The sequence below is a fragment of the Pantherophis guttatus genome, chromosome 4, assembly GCF_059756535.1.
Source record: "Pantherophis guttatus breed Tessera chromosome 4, ASM5975653v1, whole genome shotgun sequence".
Taxonomy (NCBI): Eukaryota; Metazoa; Chordata; class Lepidosauria; order Squamata; family Colubridae; genus Pantherophis; species Pantherophis guttatus.
In genome coordinates, this window is record NC_142066.1 from 156,819,353 (window position 1) to 156,843,260 (window position 23,908).

General features: G+C 46.7%; 1 protein-coding gene across 1 annotated transcript; it reads right to left on the reverse strand.

The window, feature by feature from the left end:
* Window positions 1–275: 275 nt before the first annotated feature.
* CCDC12 (coiled-coil domain containing 12) lies at window positions 276–23,908 on the reverse strand. The gene is made up of 7 exons (XM_034405592.3): window positions 23,781–23,908; window positions 14,542–14,633; window positions 6,127–6,206; window positions 4,865–4,926; window positions 4,348–4,382; window positions 3,753–3,829; window positions 276–1,429 (listed from the first exon to the last, which is right to left on the reverse strand). Exons 1-7 carry the CDS (start codon window positions 23,871–23,873, stop codon window positions 1,350–1,352), a joined length of 519 nt encoding a protein of 172 aa, XP_034261483.1. The 5' UTR covers window positions 23,874–23,908; the 3' UTR covers window positions 276–1,349.

Genomic DNA, 23,908 nt, shown 5'->3' on the forward strand with positions numbered 1-23,908 from the left:
ACTAGCTTAGCAACTGTGGCAAGAAGAGTCATCAAATGAGGCAAACCCATTTAACGACTGTCTCGCTTAGCAACAGGAACTTGGGGTTCGGTTGTGGTTGAAAGTCAAGGACGATCTGTAAAAGACGGATGACTTCACAGGTCAATTGTGAACCATTCATGCAGCCAAGAAGAAAGAAGAAAAAAAAACTAGAAAAAAGACCCCAAATTCTGTATTTTCTGATTCAGCCAAACTCAAGGGACAAGACTGGACAGCTCAGATGAGACCATTGCAAATAGCTTGGAGAACATTTTAATATTAAAAAAAAAAAGAGACCAAACTACCTCTAGGAAAAACCTAGAAATTTGTAAAATAATCTCTTTCCTGTAAACTGGGAACGACACACGCAACTTTTAATAAGATTTCTTCTGTATTTGATATGTGGGAAAACTGAATGGCAGGTAGGAGTTATTTAAAGTATAAAAAGTAGGATCGTTTCTCAAAACAATCATCCCATCACAAATGTGGTTGAAACACAACATGGCTTTTTCAGAGACACACACACACACATATCACACATTGCAGGTTGGGGTTTTGGAGGCGAAGCCAAAAAAAATCTGGCCGCTTGTTCTTTTAAAAAGTGTTTCTCAACCTCACTCACTTTGAAGAGGTGAGGACTTCAACTCAAGTTGAAGTCCTCACCTCTTCAAAGTGGCCTTGATTGAAAAATACTACTTAAAAAAAGAGAGAGAAATTCAACACAACTGTCGGTCCCCTCAACATGTGACTGATATATTTGACATTTTTCTTTCGTTGTACCTCTATTTTTAATATTTATTTTTTTTATTCTCTGCCTGGTGGTGCTTAGCTTGTTGCTCCCCCTCTCCTCCCTTTTAATCTATATTTGAACTTTGGAAATAATTAAAAAACCCGAAACATTTGAAAAAATAAAACTAAAAAAAAAAGAAAACCCCGCTTAGCAAGTTACACCGAAGAGCAATCAATGCACGGTCCAGAGCAAATCATTCCCATCTTGCCAAGCGGACGTTTTCCAGGGGTTTGTAGCTGACCTGTGGCATTTGAAAAGTCACTTCAGGTCCCAAGAGGAAGGAGAGGTAGTAGCCAAGAGACTCGAGAATCTCGTCTCTTCTCCCCGTGTGAAAGGCACCAGTTTTGGGGAGCGAGATGCGTGTCTGCAGGAAGCCTGGGGGTTTTCTTTGCAACGAACGAACGTGATTTTTGTGGGGATGAAGGGCCTCCCTGTTGGTTCGGGGAGCTCGGATCCGCCACGAGGCGATGTTCTCGTGAAGGTCTCCAGGATTCCCCGGGGGAAGATCCTTCTTTTGATGAACCTCTTCCTGGAAAGCGCCTCAATCAGAGTCACTGTCCTGCTGCTTGGCCGAATCGACGGCCAAGGCCAACTCTTCCTCCTGGCCTTTCAGCCGCTCTCCTGCAAGAAGAGAAAAAGAAGCGGATGGACCTCCTGGGGACATGGAAGGTCAAAGGGCGGCCAAAGCCTTGGGGACCACCTTGGAGATGCAGCCGAAGCATCCTTGAGAGAGGCTTCAATGCACCCAGGAAACCCCGATTTTCCATCTAGAGCAGAAGTCACCAACCTTTTGGACCTCAGGGACCACTAAATTCATAATTTTAAATCCCACGGACCACTAATATGATCTGCCTAGTGACCAGCTGGGTGGGCATGGCTAGGTGGTCATGTGACTGGGTGGGTGTGCCTCGACAGCCTCTACTCGTCCCTCCCCTGCCAGCCACTCCTCGCCTCCCCGCCTGGGCTCCAACAGGAGGCACTTGTTGGAGCTAAGCAGCCACCATGAGAAAGAGTTGGCAAAACAGCCCAGATCAAATTGGATCTGACCGAGAAGGAGGCTCAGCAGAAGCACCTCACTGAGGACTAGGAGCATAGGCTTTCCAAGCAGAGGGAAGACCTGCAGGAGTGCAAAGCCAGGTACCTGTGCCTGGAGGCTCAGTGGGCTGAGATGGTCAGCCAGTTCCAGGCCATGATGCTGTCCCACTGGAACGAGGTCCTCCGGCTCTTGGCCACCAGCGGAGCTTCCCTCCAGCCTTCGCCCAAAGCCCCCCACCAGGAGGCTGAAGCAGACCCCAAATCGGAATTTCTGCCCCCCTCCGACCCACACAAGAAGACCCCGAAGGGGGAGACTCACTGCAGCAACAGAAAACGTTCATTGCACGTATCAGTCCCAGGGGCCGAAGTTTGAGGACCCCTGATTTAGTGTAATATAAAAAATGCAAATAATTTTTCTGCGGACCACCAAAATTTTCTCGTGGTCCATGGACTATCAGTTGGTGACTGCTGGTCATCCCCATTAAAAGAACCGGACAACCAGCCACAAATTTCCTGAAAGAGTCAGTCCTTGACTTACAACAGCTCATTTTAGTGACCGTTTGAAGCTACAACGGCACTGGAAACAGTGACTTATGACTGTTTTTTTCATACTTGTGACCACTGCAGCGTCCACGGGGTCAAAATTCAAACGCTTGGCAAGATGGCTCGTATTTACGACGGTCCTGGGATCACGTGATCTCCTTTTGCGACCTTCTGACGAACAAAGTCAAGAATGATTCACTTAACGACTCGGGTGACTCCAACTGCAGCAAGTTAAGTTGAATCATTTAAAAATGGTGGAAAGTTCGTAAAATGAGGAGGGGGGGAACTCACTTAACAACTGTCTTGCTCAGCAACGGAAATTTGGGGTTCGATTGTGGTCATAAGTCAAGGACCTCCTGAATTTACAATCCTGTTCCGAAGTTCTGATAGCTACACCTCCCCATCCTACCCGTGTGAATTTCGTCAGTTAGTGAAACCGCCTTTGTGGCTGTTTGCAGCATCCTGGAGTCACGTGATCTCGGTTTATGACGATTTCGCCAAAAACCAGCATTTTGGCAAAAACACGTGTTAATATACTGCGGTGTTTTGAGTTATGACAGTAGTCTTTGCTGCAACAGAAGGTCATAAAAAACAGGTCTGGTGACTTGGTGTCCTGCTTTACCACCGTAATGGGCAGGCTCCATGACAGTCGTAAGTCGAGGACTATCTGCATCACAGGGTAGAAATATCGGAAAAGGCTCGGAAAAGGGTAAAGGAGGAAGGAGTGCCAATGCTGGATGGGAAGGAGGGGTTGTTGGGCGTAGAGTTTGAGCCATGGGTGTGTCCCTGAACAAATGGACTCAAGAGCATTTGCATAATGGCTCTTTTTTTGGGGGAGGAAGGAAATGTTTGTGAAGATTCTCAATCATTCAGGTCATAGTTGTCCCAAAGGTGCTTTTTTCAGGAGGCAACTGGACTTCCTCATTTTTCTTTGAAGACATTTCGCTTCCCGTCCCAGAAGCGGGATCTGTCCAAAATGTAGACTTTGCTATCTTCAAAAGATCGGCTTGATGGGTTTGTTCTCCTATGTTGCATCACACATTTGTGAAGTGGTTGTTTTGTTTCCCCGATGTACAGATTTGCACTACTTTTCACCGCTCAGGTGATCCTGAGGACACAGATAGACCTCCAGGTGGCCTCAACGACCCTCTAAAAGGATGCGAATGACCAGCTGCCTGCAAGGAGTCTCAATCCTTCCATTCCCCACCATCCAGTCAGAGCTGAAGAAGCTTCTTGGATGAGAAGCGAAATGTCTTCAAAAGAAAAACCAGAAAGTCCAGTTGCCTTTAGGATTTTTTTTTTGGGGGGGGGGGAATGACAAATGATTTGGGCACTGCTACGTTTCTACCCCACAGACCAGACTCACGGATCAGCTCGGCGATGGCCCTCTGGGTCCGTTTTTCCAATTTTTCCAGTTTTTTGGCAACATCCCGCTTCAGGTCCCTGGGGAATGAGAGAAGGAAAGAAATGAAGTAAATCAAAACTCCGGGGGTGGGAATGGGGGTTGGACTAGAAGACCTCCAAGTTTCCCTTCCACTCTGGTATTCCCTATCAGCTATCCAATCTTTAAATGACAATTTAGCTCAGAGCTACATCCTAAGCACAGCTCTCCTCCTCTAATTGAAGAGTGGGAAGAACCGGTGGGGGCAAAGCTGGCTGAGGAATTCTGGGAGTTGAAGTCCACAAGTCTTAAAGTTGCCAAGTTTGGAGGCCCCCGCTCTTATCTCTGTCCTAGCAGGTGCTGAATAGAGGAATTGAGAGAATTCCTGAGCACAGGCCTTCAGCAATGAAATCCGTTTAGTTGGAAGATTCCTGTGCATAGTCTTTCAGCAATAAATCAATGTAGTTGAATCTTCAAATGCACACAAAGAGCACAACTGCCACACAGCGAACTCAGGAAATTGGGAATGCCTTTAAAAAGCAAATTTTGGCAGAATGTGGAGATAAATGTTCCTACTCACCAGTCAGGCTTCCTGGGGGCGAGATTTGCTAGGTCCTACATGGGACGAAAACAAAGAGGAGGGGTGTCAGGTGTCAGGTTTCGAGGTCATCTCAAATAAATTGCATTTCAAACAAAGTCTTTGATGAAAAAAACTCCCATTTATTAAGCACGACATTCTAATTCCGACTCCATCGTAGCCAACACTGACATCCAGGCCCCAAACCCTCCCTTTCCGTTCCCCACTCCCCTGAACTCATTGGCCATCTTCCAAGTCACTCTACCCCTAATCTACTGCTCCAGCTCAAAGGAATTTCCCCCCTCCCATCCCATCTCCTAGGGGATATTATCTCCAGGGAAAATAAGTAGGTGAAAAGTCAAATGTCCCTTTCCAGACGCCTCCGCTTCTCCTTCTTATGTCAGCACTAGAGTAAATGCAGCCTGAAGTGCTGACAAGGGGTTAATGAGGAAGCTCCTCCTTCTTAAGAGCCGCTTTTCAGTAAAAGGGCATTACTGGTCTTAATGCGAGAAGGCCTTACCACTTCTTCGATGATCAGCTCTGGCTTAGCTGCCTCCAGTTGTTCCTTCACTTTGTCTTCCACTAGAGAGAGGAAGAAACTGTCATGAGGGACGGGGAAGGAAGAGGGTGAAAGTGCTAGACGCCCCCTGTCCATTGGGGTGCCAAGAGGACGTCCCCAGCAGAAGGCTTGTTCCTCTAGAGACCTGCCTGTATCGAGGCAGCCATCTGCAAATGGGCGCCCTCCAGACCTGGGAATCGGAGGGCTCAGCATGAGGGAGGGGCGCCAGATTGGAAGGGAAGACAGAACGTCAGAAGAACAGATGCCAGGAAGGAAAAGCACAGCAACCGAGGTTGGAGGTAGGACATCAGACAGGCCTCCCCTGTCCCCCAGAAGGAAAAATGGGTCTGAGGGGCCCCTTCACGGTCCTGGCCTCGCAGGTGTCAACTGTCTTGGCTTTAAGACTGAAAAGAGGGTGTCTGTTTTTTTCTGGTACAGGAAGGGGGAAGATGGAAGAGGAGGAGGAGGAGGAGGAGAGGGATGGGGAGGAAGGAGAAAGGGAGGAGATGGATGAGAAAATGAAGAAGATGGAGAAGGAGAGGAAAGGAGGGAAAGGAGAAGCAGAGGAGATGAAAAAGGAGGAGATGGAGAAGGAGAAATAAAGATGCAAAAGGAGGAGGAGAAAGAAGAGAATAAGATACAGGAGGAGGAGGTTAAGGAGGAGGACAGGAGGAGGAGGCTGCATTACTAGTACTATTAGTCTTCTCATCGTTCCCACCACCCATCTCCTCCCACATGACTGCATGACTGTAACCTTGTCGCTTGTATCCTTACGATTTATATTGCTATTGTTTCCTGATTGCTTCTTTGTACTTTATGACTATCATTAAGTGTTGCACCTTATGATTCTTGATGAACGTATCTTTTCTTTTATGTACATTGAGAGCATATGCACCAAGACAAATTCCTTGTGTGTCCAATCACAATTGGCCAATAAAAAATTCCTGTCCTGTCCTGTCCTGTCCTGTCCTGTCCTGTCCATTCTATTCTATTCTATTCTATTCTATTCTATTCTATTCTATTCTATTCTATTCTATTCTATTCTATTCTATTCTATTCTATTCGAAGGAGAAGATGGACAAGGAGAAAAGGAGGAGGAGAAAAAGAAAGTGAAGGACCAGGAGATGACACAACGTCCTCCTTGCTAGCTTCCTGGTTTGGCTATTTCCGGACAGGCCTGGACAAGGCAGACTGACCACCTGGGTCCCCTCCTGGTGAGCTACCTGAAGCTGGCTTGGCATTGGGCACCACTCTTTCCTTCAGCTCCACGTCTTCCGGGCTGTAATTCCGCAACTTCAGCTCCCTAAAAAGAGAAGGAAGAAAAGAAAGGCGATCATGAAAGAGTGCAGGCTCCCTCCACCAATGAAGCTGCACTGCTGTATTTGAAGCAATTGTGCCCAGTTGGAGTAGGACTTGCGGCTTCCCACTGGCTTCCCCAATGACTCGGTTGTGGGATTCAATTAGTGACGGCAACTGAGGCTGTAGGGATTTCAGTCACGAAACAACGCAGTCGCGCTTTACAACCGCATCACTTTGTGATGGATGTTCTGGTCCCAATTGCCACCGTAAGTCGAGGACTCCCCGTCCTTGCTTTGCCACCAACTCTACAGGTGGTAGTCCTCGACTTACGACAATTGAGTCCAAAATTTCAGTTGCTAAGTGAGATATTTGTTAAGTGAATTTTACCCTATTTTACAACCCTCCCCCCCCTAATCTTAAGCGAATCCCTGTAGCTGTTACGCTAGTCACATGGTTGTTAAATGAATCTGGTTTCATTGACTGCTTATCGGAAGGTCGTAAAAGGGGATTACACGACACTGGCACACTGAAACTGTCATAAATACAAGTCAGTTGACAAGCATCCAAATTTTGACCGTGGAGATTCTGCAAACGGTCCTAAATCCCTTTTTTTCTATACCGTTGTAACTTTGAATGGTCCCTAAACGATCGGTTGAAAGTCGAGAACCATCTATATTACCGTTGCAATAGATTTGTCAGTGTTCAACTAGAGGGGATAAAATGAGTTTTTGACTTTTGTTCTTTTTAATTCACTTTTTTTTTGTTGTTTTATCGTCCTCTGTTCTGTTTTGTCTCTGTTTACTTTTTCTGGGAATTTTGCATTTCAAGCTTCTGAATTTAAAAAAAAAAAACTGATTAAAAAAAATGGAAACTCCAGACAGTTTACTCCTAGGGGAGCAAAAACCGGCTCGGTCCATGCACAGAAGGAATCCTTGTAGGAGGAGGAGGAGAACCGGCTGAGTTAAATCTGCAAAAGGTTGCAATCCTCAAGCTGTACACTAGGTGGAGACGTTGCCCTTTTCTTGACCTCCTCTGCAGCTTCCAGCAGCCCCTCTTTTGCCCGGAGGGACTTGCAACCCACTAGGGGAGAATTCTCACTAGGAATAGAGCTGGGAGGGACCTTGGAGGTCATCCAGTCCAACCCCCTGCTCTGGCAGGAGCCCCTATACCAGTGATGGCTAACCTTTTGACATTGCGGGCCAAAAGTGTGGGGGGGAGGCATGGGGGGGGTCACACGCGCATGAGCCCACACCCTGTGCCCGAGCCCCCACCACTTTTGGCACGCGATGGCATGGTAGGCCCAGTAGGCCCGTTTTTCATCCTCCCCAGGCTCCAGAGGCGTTCTTGGAGCCTGGGGAGGGCAAAAACAGCCTTCCCCACTGCCCCGGAGGTCCTCTGGAGGCCGGAAACAGCCCCATTTCCCGACTTCCAGTGGGCCTAGCTCAGCTCCGGTGCGCCAGCTGATTTTCGGGCTTTCAGGCCCACTGGAAGTCGGGAAATGGGGCTGTTTCCGGCCTCCAGAGGACCTCCGGGGCAGCGGGGAAGGCCGTTTTTGCCCAAGAGGCCACTGGACTTTCTGGTTTTTCTATGAAGACGTTTCGCTTCTCATCCAAGAAGCTTCTTCAGCTCTGACTTGAGTGGTGGAGAATGGAAGAATTTATACCCCTGGCAATACAGTCCTTTCAGCAGTTCCAAGAAGGCTCCACACCCGTTTGCACCACTCAGGTGACACCGAGGACACGGACACACCTTCAAGCGGCCCTCTGAAAGGATGCAAAGGACCAGCTTTGTCTGCAAGGAGTATTATAAATCCTTCCATTCCCCATCATCCAGTCAGAGCTGAAGAAGCTTCTGGGATGGGAAGCGAAACGTCTTCAAAGGAAAATGAGAAAGTCCAGTTGCCTCTTGAAAAAAAAAAAAAGCTTCTTTGGGACGATCTCCAGTGATGGAGCCACCCACAACTTCTGGTGGCAAGTTGTTCCACTGATTAATTGTTTTCACTGTCAGGAAATTTCTCCTCAATTCCAGGTTGCTTCTCTCTTTGATGGGTTTCCACCCATTGCTTCTTCTCCTGCCTTCTGGTGCTTTGGAAAATAAACTGACCCCTTCCCTCCTCTTGGTGGCGGCCCCTCAGATACTGGAAGACGGCTATCGTGTCCCCCCTAGTCCTTCTTTTCTCTAGACTAGCCAAACCCAATTCCAGCAACTGTTCTTTGTATGTTTTAATCTCCAGGCCTTTAATCCTCTTAGTTGCTCTTCTCTGCACTTCTCCCAATGTCTCTGCATCAAGACTTACAGCATTTAAGGCAAGGCAATGGGACGTCCTGTGCACGCAGCCCGTTTGCCGAGGAAATTAGAAAAATTAGAACAATTCTGGTCCTTCATTTTTTTTCCTTATCTGGAGACCAAGAGAGGTAAGGACTGGAATGTTCTCCAGATTGCAAATGCTTCCTGTTCTGGGACTAATTTTTTTTTTTTTAAATTTAAAGAGCATGGAACAGCCCTTCAAAGATGAGGAATGCAGAACAGAGTCTGGAGCGAATGTTATTCTTGCAAAATGGTTATTCACCTTTTTTTTTTTTTCCTTCCCCCATTAAGGAGAACGTGAAGCAGCCAATAGCAACAAACAGAAACAGAACTAAAAATAAAATTATCTCCGTTTGGAATCGGGATTTGAAGAGGCCCAAGCCCAGGCCAGGAGAAAGAAGACTCAGCTAGGAACAGTTCAGATAGGATAAAAATCAATTTTTTTCAAAGTCGGCCGATGCCGAAAGGCTTAGAAGAAACGGTAAAAGTTGGGGTTTTCCTGTCTTTGAAACGTTTAAACTGTGGTTGGCTGTATTAGTTAACACTGCTTAACAAAAAAATAATAGCCAGCAACAGGACATGTCACCATATTATTTATTTATTTATTTATTTATTTATTTATTTATTTATTTATTTATTTATTTATTTATTTATTTATTTATTTATTATTTATTATTTATTTATTTATTGGTTCGATTGATATGCCGCCCTTCTCCGGAGACTCAGGGCGGCTTACAATGCATTAAGCAAAAGCCTTCATACTTTTGTATATACCTGCTTAGTAGGGCTTTTGGGGGCCCCCCTAAGCGGTGTTCTTTTTTTTATACAAAGTCAGCTTATTGCCCCCACAATCCGGGTCCTCATTTTACCTACCTCGGAAGGACGGAAGGACGAGTCAACCTTGAACCTGGTGAGATTCGAACTCGCAGTAATTGCAGGCAGCTGGTGCTACTTAACAGTGCTTTAGTCTGCTGCGCCACCAAGGCTTATTATTATAATAAGTCTTATTATTTGTAAGACTTTTAACTCATCTTTATTACTTTATAAGGAACTCAAGGCAGTGAAGGTAGGTAATAAGAGCTAAGAGCCATGGTGGCGCAGTGGTTAGAATGCAGTATTGCAGGCTGACTCTGCCAAGTGCCAGCAGTTCAATCCTGATCCGGCTCAAGGTTGACTCGTCCTTCCGTCCTTCCGAGGTGGGTAAAATGAGGACCCAGATTGTTGGGGGCAAGAGGCTGATTCTATAAACTGCTTAGAGAGGGCTGTAAAAGCACCGTGAAGCGGTATATAAGTCTAAGCGCTATTGCTCTTGCTAATATTCCTTCATCCTATTTCCCCCCAAAAAATAACCCTGTGAGGTGGGCTGGGTAGGGACTGGCCTAAAGTCACCCAGACAGTTTTCATGCCTAAAGCAGGACTAGAACTCCCCATCTCCTGGTGATTGGCCCAAAGTCACCCAGCTTTCATGCCTAAAATGGGACTAGAATTCACGTCTCCTGGTTTCTAGGCCAGCACCTTAACCCCTATGCCAAACTGGCTCTCTTATTTCAACTTAACATTTTAACGTTATATCCCTTAAAAATAGGAACTCCACTACTGAACACATTAAAAGATGTCAGGCTGTTTAATTTAAAAACTGCAATGATTTGCTTAACAATTGTGGCAAAAAAGGCCATAACCCTGAACACAACTTACTTCACACAAACCACGTTTTGGTCGTAACCTGAGGATTTTCTGTAGTCTTTCTCAGCTGGGGGTGGAGTATATTTTAAGAGAAAAGATTGAGGATTTAAAAGACTTGAGTAATTCCTAAAACAGATTCGGTCATGGAACCCACCCTTAAAAACTTATTTTATTTTCCTCTCCAAAGGCTCTCAATGACCTCTAGACTGGGGACAAAATCCGAGAGATTATTATCAAAAGGAAACAGGCTGCTCCACCTGTAGGAATCAATCCGAGAAGCAGATTTATAAACATTTATTGTTTGCGACTGGGGAAAAAAAAACGGGGGCATCATTCCCAGCCAAAAATCACACGTGCAGCTTGCAACAGACCCACAATTTGGATGCGCAAATTCTAAATTTACTGTATGCCGTAAATTTAAACCTATCGAGGGCAGCAGATTGGGGAAGAGTTCCTTCAACTGATATGCAAACAGCGATTAAACCAGGGTTTAGTTTAGTACAGCTGCCTACCAGATACAGCTTAATCCTTGATTTATGGCCACCAGGGAGACCCAACTTTCTGTTGCTAAGTGAGATGGTTGTTAAGTGAGTTTTGCCGTGTTTTACCAACTTTTCTTGCCACTGTGGTTAAGTGAATCACAGCACTTGCTAGTAAGACGGTCGTTAAGTGAATCCAGCTTCCCCCATTGACTTTGTCAGAAAGCCGCAAAGGGGGATGACATGACCCCGGGACACTACAACCGTCATAAGTATGAGCCAGTTGCCAAGTGTCTGAATTTTGATCATGTGACCACAGGGATGCTGTAACAGTCGTTAAGTGTGAAAAAGAGATCTAAATCCCCTTTTTCAGGGCTGTTGTAACTTTGGTCACTAAGTGAATGGTTGTTAAGTCGAGGACCAGCTGTGTCTAGAGGGCACTCTCATTAAATTCACCTGGCGCGTGGGGTTCTTCTGGCACCCTGGGCCCATCTATTCACGGAGCACCCGGCTCCAGGGGAAAAAAAGAGAAGTCAATATGGGATTAAATGTCTAAAGAGCCATGGAGGAGGACTCAGACAGAGGTAGTCCTCGACCTACGATCGTTCATTTAGCCACCGTTCAAAGTTAACAATGGCACTGGGGGAAAAACTGGACTTGTGACCACTTTCCACACTTATGACCATCAGGTGAAGTATTAGTAGTACCGCTTTATAAAGCCTTAGTCAGGGCGCACCTGGAATGCTGCCTCCAGTTTTGGTGACCAACATTATAAAAAAAGATGGAGGGAGGGAGGGAGGGAGGGAGGGAAGGAAAGAAGGGAGAGAAGGAAGGAAGGAGGGAGGGAGGAGAGAAAGAAGGAGGGAGGGAGGGAGGGAAGGAAGGAAGGAAAGAAGGGAGAGAAGGAAGGAAGGAAGGAAGGAAAGAAGGAAGGAAGGAAGGAAAGAAAGGAGGGAGGGAAGGAAGGGGAGGGAGGGAGGGAAGGAAGGAAGGAGGGAGGGAAGGAAAGAGAGAAGGAAGGAGGGAGGGAAGGAAGGGAAGGAGAAAAAGAAGGAGGGAGGGAGGGAAGGACGGAAAGAAGGAAGGAAGGAGGGAGGGAGAAAAAGAAGGAAGGAGGGAGGGAAGGAAAGAGAGAAGGAAGGAGGGAGGGAGGGAAGGGAAGGAAGGGAGGGAGTGAGGGAGGAAGCTTTTAAAATGATTAAAGGCCTAGAGACTAAAACATATGAAGAACAGTTGCAGGATTTGGGTATGCCTAATTTAATGAAGAGAAGGACTAGGGGTGACATGATAGAAGTCTTCCAAAATTTGAGGGGCTGCCCCAAAGAAGAGGGAGTCAAGCTATTCTCCAAAGCACCTGAGGGCAGGACAAGACGCAACAGATGGAAAATAATCAAGGAGAGAAGCAATTTAGAACCAAGGAGAAACTTCCTAACAGTGAGGAAAATTAACCAGTGGAACAGCTCGCCACCAGAAGCTGTGAATGCTCCAACACTGGAGGCTTTTTAAGAAGAGACTGGAGAAGCCACTTGTCTGAAATGGGGTGGGGTTTCCTTCATGAAGAAGCATGTAAAGGGTCTCCTGCTCGAGCAGGGGGGCCGGACTAGATGACCTCCAAGGTCCCTTCCAGCTCTTATTCTGACCTGGTCCTGTGATCAATGGGGCAGTGGAACGCATTGAAGCTTCCCATTGTCACGTGACCTCCAGGCTTCCGACAAGCTTTCTAGCGGGCAAAGCCAATGGGGGGGAAAGTCAGATTCGTTTAACGACTGTGCGGCTCACTTAACAACCGCCCTGTCTAGCAACAGAAATTCTGCTCTCCATTTGGGACCGTATGTTGAGGACCACCTGTATCTGATCACCTTCTGCCACCGTCTCCAACCAGCGACGTGGGAAGCCGGATTCGCTCTGCCACTGTAGTCTTTGGCTAGAGACCCTGGCAAAAAGGTTGCAAAATTGGGCCGCGGCTCACTTAACAACCGCTGTAATGTTGAACGGTTACTAAATGAACAATGCAAGTTGAGGAATACACGTAAGCAACTGTGCACGGAAAAAGAAAACAAGAAAATAAAAACCAACACACAAGACACACACGCAATACTGAACTTGTAAATGCTCCAACACTGGAGGCTTTTTAAGAAGAGATTGGACAACCCCTTGTCTGAAATGGGGTGGGGTTTCCTTCATGAGGAAGCAGGGGGTTGGACTAGAAGACCTCCGAGGTCCCTTCCAACTCTGTTAGTCTGTTCTATTCCGATAAATATATTTGAAGAAAAAATGTTTCCCTGTCCTTGCAAAACAGACCCACAGATTATGATTGTCTGCAACTCTGTTTACCGAACCCACCAGACGTCTATCTACTATATGAAGAAGAAGAAGAAAACGCCGATAGAGTTAGCAGGCAAAGCCAACAGCCGTGTTAAACTTCAAAGCCTTTTGTTAGCCAAGACTGTGTAGCTTTTGTTTTGAAGGGGACTGCTATCTTTTTATTCTCCAACGTACACTCTGTACGTTTGTGTATATATATATGTGTGTGTGTCTGTGTCTCTTTGCATCTCCGCAGCCCTCTTGGTTCAGCCGTCCTCAAAGGTTCCCCTCCTAAATTAATAGCCCACCCCAGGTTTAAGGAGACAAATGGCAGGAGCCTAATCAATATTACAAATAAAATAAATAAAATACATAAATTTCCCAGGAAGGTAGGCAGGAATGGCACGGATGAGGGGTGCCTTTGGTGGAGAGGTTGGTCAGGGGAAGGAAGGAAGGAAGGAAGGAAGGAAGGAAGGAAGGAAGGAAGGAAGGAGAGGGTTGGAGAATGTGAAGAAGAAACAGAAGAAGAGTAAGAAAGAGAGAGAAAGGGAGGGAGAGAAGGGAAGGGAGGGGAGGGGAGGGAGGGATAGGAGAAGGGAAAAAAGGAGGGAGTAAGGAAAGAAGGAAGGGAGAAAGAGAAGAAGGAAGGAAGGAAAGGAAGAAGGAAGGGAGGAAAGGAAGGAAGGAAGGAAGGAAGGAGGGAGGGAGAGAAAGGGATGGAGAATGGGAAGAGTAAGAAAGAGAGAGAGAAAGGGGAGGGAGAGAAGGGAAGGAAGGGAGGGAGGGAGGGATAGGAGAAGGAAAAAAAGGAGGGAGTAAGGAAAGAAGGAAGGATGGAAGGGAGAAAGGGAAGAAGGAAAGGAGGAAGGGAAGGAAGGAAGGAGAGGGATGGAGAATGGGAAGAAGAATAAGAAAGAGAGAAAGGGAGGGAGGGAGGGAAGGGAGGGAAGTGGAAGGAGGGATAGGAGAAGGGAAAAAAGGAGGGAGTAAGGAAAGAAGGAAGGATGGAAGGGAGAAAGGGAAGAAGGAAGGAAGGAAAGGAAGAAGGGAGGAAAGAAAGGCAGGAAGGAAGGAAGGAAGGAAGGAAGGAGAAGGATGGAGAATGGGAAGAAGAGTAAGAAAGAGAGAAAGGGAAGGGAGGGAAGGGAAGGGAGGGATAGGAGAAGAAAAAAAAAAGGAGGGAGTAAGGAAAGAAGGGAGAAAGGGAGGGAGGGAATGTGCTCCTGACTCAATAAGAAGGAAGGGACTTTTTAAAGACAATTTTTTAAAAATTTTTTTAAAAAAAACAATTTTTAATCTGTTTTTTTAAACATAACTGAGACTTGCCAAATACAGGACGGGGATCCATGAGTAGGAAAGGACTTTAAAACATTTTTTTAAAAAAATTTCAACCGGGTGTTTTCAAAGGCAAAGAGAGACTTGGCCAAGATACGGTGGTTGCCAGGTTGCTTATCTCTAAAAACTATGTCCTGCTGGAGTTGAACTTTCCTGATCTGTTTTTCCTCCCCCAAGCCCCCCCCCACCCCCCCCACCTTCGGGTGACGGGGAGAATAACCAGAGACCCACTTGTGCTTGGGGGCGTCTTCCTCCTCCTCCTCTTCCTCCTCCCGTCTGTTGCCTTTCAGCAGCTTCACCTGCGGCGCCTCGCTCTCGTTTTGCTGGGGAGGGAAGGAAGGAAGGAAGGAAGGAGAGAGAGAAAGAGAGAGGGAAGAGAATTTAACAGGATACGGGTAGTCCTCAATTTACGACCACACTGGAGTGAGGAGATGGCGGGTAAGGGATGTTTGGCCCGTTGGATGACCTTTCTCGCTGCAGATGTTAAGCGAACCCCTGCAGTCATTAAGTTGGTAACATGGTCATTAAGTGAAGCTGGCTTCCCCGTTGGCTATCCTTCCCAGAAGGGCGCAAAAGCGGATCCTGTGACCCCCGGGACACTGCAACTCTCATAAATACCTGTGACAGAGTTAGAATGAATCTTGGAGATCATCTAATCCAACCCCCTGATCATCTATCTATCCCCTTTTTTGTCTTTCCTTCTTTCTCTTCCACGCCTTCCACCTTCACTTCTTTTTCCTTCCTTCCTGTCTTTCCATCCTCTTTCATTCCTATCATTCCTTCCTTTTCTTTCTGCCCCTTCTTCCTTCCTTCCTTCCCTTTCCATCCTATCTTTCCTTCCTTTTTCTCTTCCTCCCTATCTCCCTTCCTTTTCCTTCCTTCCTTCCATCCTGTCCTTCCTTCCTTCCTTCCTCTCCCTCCCTCCCTCCCTTTCCTTGCTCCCTCCTCCCTTCATCTTCTCTTACTTCCTCCCATCCACCGCTCCCCTCCCCTGACCAGGCCTCTCCACCAAAAGGCCCCCCTCCACCCCCATAAGAGGGGCCTCTTCTGCACACCCATAAAACCCCCTGCCATCCCATCCTTTCTTCCCGAGATGAAAGCCAGGCTGCCACTTTCAGGGTCAGAGATAAGGACGGGGAAAACGCCCGCCTGGACAGGTCACTGGGAGGGTCGCCCCTCACTTTGAGGGATTGGGGGTGGGGGGTAAGCAGGGCTGAAGAGAAGAGGGAGGTTGAGAAAAGCCACTTGTTCCATCCACCCCCACCAGTCCCCACCGTCCAAGCAATTGCGCCTGGAGTCCTTGATTTGCAACCGTTTCGTTTAGTGACAGATGTTATCGTGGCAAAACTGGCATGCCCAGGTTTCACACTTACGGCCGTTGCAGCATCCCTGTGATCAAAAAATTCAGGGGCTTGGCGGCTGACTCCTACTTATGACGGTCGCAGTGTCCCCTTTTGCGACCTTCTGAGGAGCAAAGTCCACGGAGAAGCCGGATTCACTTAACGACTGGGTGACTAATTGAACCACTGCAGCGATTCACTTAATGACTCTGGCTCGAAACTTGACAAAATGGGGGCAGAACTCATTTAACAACTGTCTCGGTTAGCCATGGAAATTTGGAGCTCAACTGTGGTCGTTAAGGCGAGGACTGCTTACGACATCTGTACGGATAGGGAAAACAAGGGTTTTTCGCAAGACTCCTTGATTTTCAAGCATTGCGAAAAGTCGGAAGGACCTTTTGAATTACACTTCATTTTGCACATATAATATATATATATATATATATATATATATATATATAAACTTTCCGAGGGCAACCTAAACGGATATCAAAAGGAACAATTCCCCCTACGCGGGCCAAGACGCAGCTCACCGCGGAGGAAATTCGAGGGCTTCCTATCACTTTTGTGTTAAAAAGCACAACCTCTTGCTGAGCGTCCATTTCCTGCATTTTCACCCCTGTTGCCAGCATAAAAAAGCCTCATTCACTCAGCTCAGAATGGTGCAAATTGTTAGGCTCTTCCACCGTCCGTAAAATAAAAATAAATAAATAAATAACCATTCCTAACAGCAACCAACTTTGTGCAGACGGCAGGGGGGGGGGGGAGGGAAAGTGGCAAAATTCTACTTTTGACTGGCAAAATTCACCTGCAGATCTGTTGTGTTAACCGTCAAAAGCTGCCTAGACCTCAGGGGCATGCATGGAACACGTCTGTTTCGTGGCGCATCATGCCGATGTGGCATGCTTTTGCACGCATTAATTAAAATGTTACAGCTTGGGTGCAAAGACAGACCCGTAAATGGATTATTTTTTCCCCCTGCAGTTGATCATTAACCCACTTTCTTCAAGGGGGGGTGAGTTTGCTTGCTCAGCTCCAAACTTTTAAAAAAATTATACTTAAACATCTCCAATACAAAGGAGTGCTCGACTTACGATTGCAATGGAGGCCAAAAATCGCTGTCGCTAAGCGAGACAGGTGTTAGAGGTGAGTTTGGCACCCTTTTTACAATCATTCTTGCCACCGTTGTTAACCAAATCACTGCAGCTGTTCAGTCCGTCGCACGGTTGTTAAGTGAATCTGGGCTTCCCCCATTGATTTTGCTTGTCGGAAGGTCGCAAAAGTGGATCATGGGAGTCCCGGGACATGGCAACCGTCGTAAATACGAGTCAGTTGCCAAGCGACCGAATTTTGATCAAGTGACCACGGGAAGGCTGCAACAGTTGCTAAGCGTGGAAAACGGTCATGAGTCGCTCTTTGTAACTTTGAACGGTCACTAAATGAACTGTCGTAAGCCAAGGACTACCTGCCCGCCTCTCTCTCGGACAAAATGTTTTTTTCCCCCCCTGTATTTGCTACCTGGGGCCACTTACAAAACCAAGAGGTTGAATTTTAAGGGGGCAGAAATAGACCGACTGTTAGGCTGGTGAAATGTGGTTCTGCGTGCCATTAATTTTCCAAGCCCTTGTAAACTGTCGTGTTTAAAGCTACCGGGGTTTTTTTTTTTTGCTCTCCGGTTTATGCACAATTAATCCTCCCTTCACTTGGTTATTTATACCGAGGCCCCGGCTGGCGCCAACTGGTTTTAAAAATACAACTGCAAGTTTTCAAGACCTGTCAGATCTCCTGGGCCAAACCCAAAACCTTTCCCCACCTTTTGCTGGAGAGCGAAACGGAGCAGTGAAAAAGAAAGAAGTGGAACGGTTAAACCAGAGGTGGCTTAATCCTGGCCAAGCTGGATCGCTTAGATGACCGGAGGTGGAAAAATTAGAAAGTCACCTTGGAAAGAAAAGTGTGTGCAGATCCATTGGGGTGTGTGTGTGTGTTATATTTTGTTGTCACAAGTAACCAGGAATGGAAATTAAGGTGCCTCTGGGCTCACTTCGGCCGTGCAGAGGTATATTTTGTAAATAAATCATTTCGTTGCTGGATTTATTTTTCCCCAAGCTGCATTTTTGTTTTTCTTTAGCAGACTTAAGAACTTCGAAGTTTTTGAATCAGGAGGAGACAGGAGTCCTGGTTGATGGATTGCAAAATACGTAGCAGAAACCTAGCTTCTGCAAGACATTAGGCTAGAAACTAGGGGACTGTGAGTTCTAGTCCTGCCTTCGGCATGAGAGGCGGCTGGGTGACTTTGGGCCAATCATCAGGAGACAGTGAGTTCTAATCCCACCTTAGGCAGGAAAATCACTGGGTTTTCCTCCCTTCTCAGCCCAGCCCAACTCAACTCACAGGGTTTTTGTTATGGGGAAAACTGGAGGAAGAAGGAATATTAGATGTATTTTCCACCTTGAGCTATTTCTAAAAAAAAACATTAAGGTGGGATAAACCATTGCTGGAGGTTTTCAAGAAGAGTTTGGAATCTGTCCGGAATGGTATAAAGTCTCCTGCTTCAGCAGTGGGCTGGACTAGATGACCTCCAAGGTCTCTTCCAACCCTTTGATTGTAGGAAACAGTGACCGCCACGGGCAGTTAACTACCAGGGGGGGAAAAAGGATAGATTGAAATGAGATTTGAAATCAAGTTTAGATTTCTCTCTTCGGTGTTATTTTTGGGGACAAATATATCTGGGCGTCACTTGCTAGGCTAAACGAGGGCTTCTAGGGGCTTTTTGTGACTCTGCACAAATGAACCACAAGCACACTTGGACACAAGCTTAGTCCACTGCGATGGGAGTTTCCCACCAGTGTGAAAATCGTGCAAATTTCTTTGGCTGGCCCTCCTCAGAGGAAATGGGTTAAAGGCGGCAGAACTACAATTCCCAGAAATTCGAGAGCACGCTGGAGGAGAAACGGTAGGGGCTGCGGCCTTACAACGTGTACAATTAGTCCTTGACTTACAACGGTTCGTTTAGTGACCGTTCGAAGTTACAACAGCACGGGGGGGGGAAAGGGGGCTTAGGACCGTTTTTCTCACGACCGTTGTAGCATCTCGCCCATGGTCAGGTGATCAAAATTCAGACGCTTGGCAACTGGCTCGTATTTACAACGGTTTCAGTGTCCCATGTGTGTGTGTTTGTGTTTGTGTGCGTCACACAATCCCCTTTTGCGACCTTCTGACAAGCCAAGTCAATGGGGAAGCCAGCTTCACTTCACAACTGTGTGACTAACTCAAGAACTGCAGGGAGTCACTTAACCATCACGGCAATGAAGGTTATCAAATGTGACTTAACAACCGGCTCACTTAATCACTCAATTCTCCTGGTAAGTCAAGGACTACCTATGGAAGGTATCAGGCTGCGGAAAAGTGATGTAGCGTCTGTGTGTGGGTGTGTCAGTGTGTCACCAGGGGCCTGGTTGGCTCTGCAGACTGATAGCATTGTGATTAACACCAGCTGCCTGCAATTACTGCAGGTTCGAATCTCGCCAGGCTCAAGGTCAACTCAGACTTCCATCCTTTCTAAGGTAGGTGAAATGAGGACCCAGTTTGTGGGGGCAATAAGCTGACTTTGTATAAATATACAAAAGTATGAAGGCTATTGCTTAACGCATTGTAAGCCGCCCTGAGTCTCCGGAGAAGGGCGGCATATAAATCAAATTAAAAAAAAAAAAAGTGTTTGTGTTTGTGTCACATGGCTGAAAAGAGGATAAAAGCCTAGCTTTAATCTAATCTAATCCAATGAGACAAAATCGGATTTCAAAAGAGTTTTTATCGTTATCTCGCAGCCAAAGTTGCCAACGTGGACCAATTCCAGATGTGGGACTCTTGACTCCCAGAATCCTCAGCCGTGTGGGAAACTCAGGCCCACCCCTCTGGAAATTGTTTAGTTCAGGGGTCCCCAACTTTGGCCACTGTAAGCCTGGCGGACTACAACTCCCAGTCTCCTGGTGACTGGCTCAAAGTCACCCAGCTGGCTTTCATGCCGAAGATGGGACTAGAACTCACCCTCTCCTATTTAAGCCTGCTGCCTTAACCACTAGACCAAACTGGCTGAGTTTTACTCAGCAGAAGCAGCCACTGAATTCAGAGGATACCATCTTGAAAACGTTTATTTTCATGGGTTGGCAAACGTTTATCCACCGGCTTTTTCTGCTAGGTAAAATCCAAACATCTGCATACACTTTTCTGAAAATGACAGAACCGAAACTTGACTAGGAAATGCCCTGGATTGTGGAACCGGTCACCAAAATATGTCAACTTCAGTCTAGTTATATTTATAGCCTGGGCTATTTTAAGAGACGTATTAATATTTTTCGAAAAAGTCCAGAAGCTCCAATTCCTCCTTTCAAGCAACGTTTTCAGCCAATCTGAGCCGCAAGAAGAAGGTGCTAAAAGAGCAAGGGTCAAAGCAGAATATCAAGGAACAGAGAAAAATGAGGTTACAGACAGTCCTTGACTTGCAACAAGTTCATTTAGCGACCGTTCAGACATACAACAGCATGCAGAAAAGTGCTTTTTCCCCACTTACAGCATGGCCAAAATTCAGGCACTTGGCAACTGACTCATACTTATGACAGTTGCAGTGTCCCTGGGGGGGGAGGGGAGGCCCCATGACCCCCTTTAGCGACCTTCTGACAAGCCAAGTCAATGGGGAAGCCAGATTCGCTTCACAACCGTGTGACTAATTTAACGACTTCAGGGATTCGCTTAGCAACCTGAGGCAAGGAAGGCTTTAAAACTGGGTAAAACACATTCCTCTTGTGGCTCAGATTGGTTGAAAACGTTGCTTGAAACACCAACACCAGATTTCATGTGCCGGGGTGAGTGGGAAGGGGCGTGTGCGGCCTTGAGACAAAACTAAAATCACGCACTCTTTCATGGGATTGCTTGCGTGCCTCTTCCTGTGAAAAGAAGAAACCTTCAGGCACCCACGCTGGGGATTGTCGCGAGTTTAGCTCACTTCCACAAGATCACAAGATCTCCAGAACTGGCCGTTTAAAACAAAGGCGGCCCTTTCGTTTCACAGCAAAGGGAAAATACGACGTTGCTGATCGGGAAAATATTAAGGAGATTATTCTACTTCCTAAGTAGGATAATAATGACTTCCAAACTGTGGTTGAAGAAAAAGAGGGAGGCAGTCTGGTCTAGTGGTTAAGGCAAGGCAGCAGGCTAGAAAGTGGGAGACGGTGAGTTCTGGTCCCGACTTACACCTGCTGGGCGACTCCAGGCCAATCACCAGGAGACGGTGAGTTCTAGTCCTGTCTTACACCTGCTGGGCGACTCCAGGCCAATCACCAGGAGACGGTGAGTTCTAGTCCCAGCTTATGCATGAAAGCTAGCTGGGTGACTTTGGGCCAATCACCAGGAGACGGTGAGTTCTAGTCCTGCTTTATGCATGAGATAGGTGGCTGACTCCAGGCCAATCACGAGGAGATGGTGAGTTCTAGTCCTGTCTTATGCATCAAAGCTAGCTGGGTGACTCCAGGCCAATCACCAGGAGACGGTGAGTTCTAGTCCCAGCTCAGACCTGAAACCTGGCTAGGTGACTTTGGGTCACTCCCTCTCTCTCAGCCCACCCCACCCCATAGGATTGTTGTGGGGAAAATATATTGGATATGTTCCCTGCCTTGAATTATTTGTAAAAATAAAGAAGGCTGGTTACAAACAAATAAATAAAATAAGAAAAACGGATATGTCTGTTTAATCATCAGGAATCCAAGTTGCCTCGAGAGGGTCTTTATAGGTAGTCCTCAACCTACAACTATTTGCTTAGCGACCATTTGAAGTTACAGCAGAACTGAGAAAAGTGACTTATGATCAGTCCTCACACTTACAACCATCGCTTCATTCCCGTAGTCACGTGATCAAAATCCAGACATTTGGCAACTGATTGATATTTAGTGTCCTGGGGTCACGTGATCCTCTTTTGCGACCTTCTGACAAACAAAGTCAAGGGGGAAGTCAGATTCACTTAACAACCAATTTATTAACCGCAGCCATTTGGTTAACCACCATGGCAAAAAAAAAAGGAGTAAAAAAAATGGATGTGACTCATTGAACAACTGCCTCACTTAACTGGAATTCTTGTCTCAATTGTGGTCGTAAGATAAGGACTTCCTGAATTAAAATCCATGCCGAATCTTCAACCCACTTGAAGATCCAAACTGCATTCTGTTCAAAGATGTGGAAGGAAATTCCACACAATTCAAAATTTATTCGTGCCTAATTCAGATGTCCCAGGTGTTGTTTGTTGTCTGCACCGATCTAGTTTGTCTCTTCAGGAAAGTTGGTAAGATTCAAGGATTAGCCAACATGTTCCTTACTCCCGTGCGCATCAGAAGCCGGGATGCTATGAATTATCCATGTTAAGCGTAAACAGATCCGTTGGGCTGACCTGTTGAGATAAACCACCTTCCCCCCCGTTCATGGTTTATTTAACAGTTTGCCTAGTAAAGTTTTGGATCGATTTCAGGAAACACAAACAGAGCGGGGAAGGTAGATTGTTCAGGGCACGGATGTCAGGGTTTGACAACTGACAAATTGTTTTGCAACGACCCAAAGCAAACCACATTCCTTTAGGTCTGATATTCGGTCACAAAAAGAAAGACAGACAGGGGCTTGCATCATTTAGTAGTCCTCACTTAATGATCATTCGAAGTCACAACCACAAATGAACCCAAAAATTTCCACTGCCAAGTGAGACAGTGAATTTTGCTCCATTTTATGACCGTTCTTGCCACAGCTGTTAAGCGAATCACTGCAGTTGTTTAAGTAACATGGTTGTTAATCCGGTTTCTCCATTGACTTTGTTGTCGGAAGGTTGCAAAAGTCGAACTCATGACCCCGGGACTCTGCAACCGTCATAACTATGAGTCAGTTGCCAAGCATGTGAATTTTGATCCCGTGACCATGGGGATGCTGCAACGGTCGTAAGTGTGAAGAACAATCATAAGTCGGTTTTTTCAGTGCCACTGTAACTTCGAACAGTCACTAAACAAAGGATTGTAAACTGAGGACTACCTGTAAAATAGACAAAGTATATCAGAGTTGAAATAATAAGGTAATCCTTGATTTTAAAATCACAATTGAGTCCAAAATTTTCTGGTGCTAATTAAGACAGTTGTTAAATAGATTTTGCCCTGTTTTACGATCTTTTTTACCCCATTTGGTAAGCAAATCATGGCAGTTGTGAAGTAACATGGTTGTTAATCTGGCTTCCCCACATACTTTGCTTGTTAGAAGGTTGCAAAAGGGGATCACGTGACCTTGGGACACTGTGAGGCCGTCATAAATTCGAGTCGATTGCCAAGTATCTGAATTTTGATCATGTGACCCGGGGGGGCGGGCCGCAATGGTCGTAAGTCACTTCTTTCAGCGTCGTAGCTTTGAATGGTCACTGAATGAACCGTTGTTAAGCCGAGGACTATCTGTACTTCCATTTTCTGGCAAAAAGACCACATCATTGCAGACCATGGATCTGTTTAACGACGGCAGTGTTCGCTTAACGTGAAGATCACTGCAAAAATAAGTGGCTGGGGGACTCTGGGAGTTGAACCCCACCTATCTGAAGGTGACGAAGTTTAAAAAAAAAGCTGTTGGCTTAGCTCAGCTGTAGGGATTCCTCCACTTAGGACCAGGGTTCCTGTCGCTAAGCAAGGCGGTTGCTAAGCGAATCACGCCGCCGTGGTTGTTAAGCGAATCACTGCAGCCGTTAAGTGAAAAACACCTAATAATGATTATTTTAAAAAACCTAAACCACAACCTAAAGGGAGACCTCGCTGCCATGTAGGCCAGGGGACGATGGGCTTTGTAGTCCCTAACCCCGGGGGGGGGTGGCGGGTATCGCTTTCCCGGCCCAAAGAAGAGGATGCAAACGGCGGATACAGCACAAGGAAGACGGGGCGGAGGGCCTGCCACGGGGATGGGCTTTGTAGTCCCCGTTTGGTAACACGCATGCGCGAGTGACGTCGCTGTGACGTCACCTCCGAGCATGTTCCCGCCACAGGACTTTCCCCCCTCCCACCCCCTCAGGCCGGCTGAGCCTCCAAAGCCGCCATCCGGCCCTTCGAGGCGGCTCCCGGCCCGTCTTACCTTCTTGCTCGCCCCGGTGCGTTCCCTCAGCGCCTTCAGCCGCTCCCTTCGCCGCAGCGCCTCTTCCTGCAAACCGCCGCCTTCGGACGCCATCTTCGGGCCTACTGCGCACGCGCGCCGGGAGGGGT

Excerpts from the sequence above, each read along its gene's own strand:
- CCDC12 (XM_034405592.3), bottom strand. The coding sequence starts at position 23,873 with ATGGCGTCCGAAGGCGGCGGTTTGCAGGAAGAGGCGCTGCGGCGAAGG. Across the intron at positions 6,207-14,541 it reads GAAGACGCCCCCAAGCACAA|GGAGCTGAAGTTGCGGAATT; the intron begins GTGGGTCTCTGG and ends TTCTCTTTTTAG. Across the intron at positions 4,927-6,126 it reads CAATGCCAAGCCAGCTTCAG|TGGAAGACAAAGTGAAGGAA; the intron begins GTAGCTCACCAG and ends TCCTCTCTCTAG.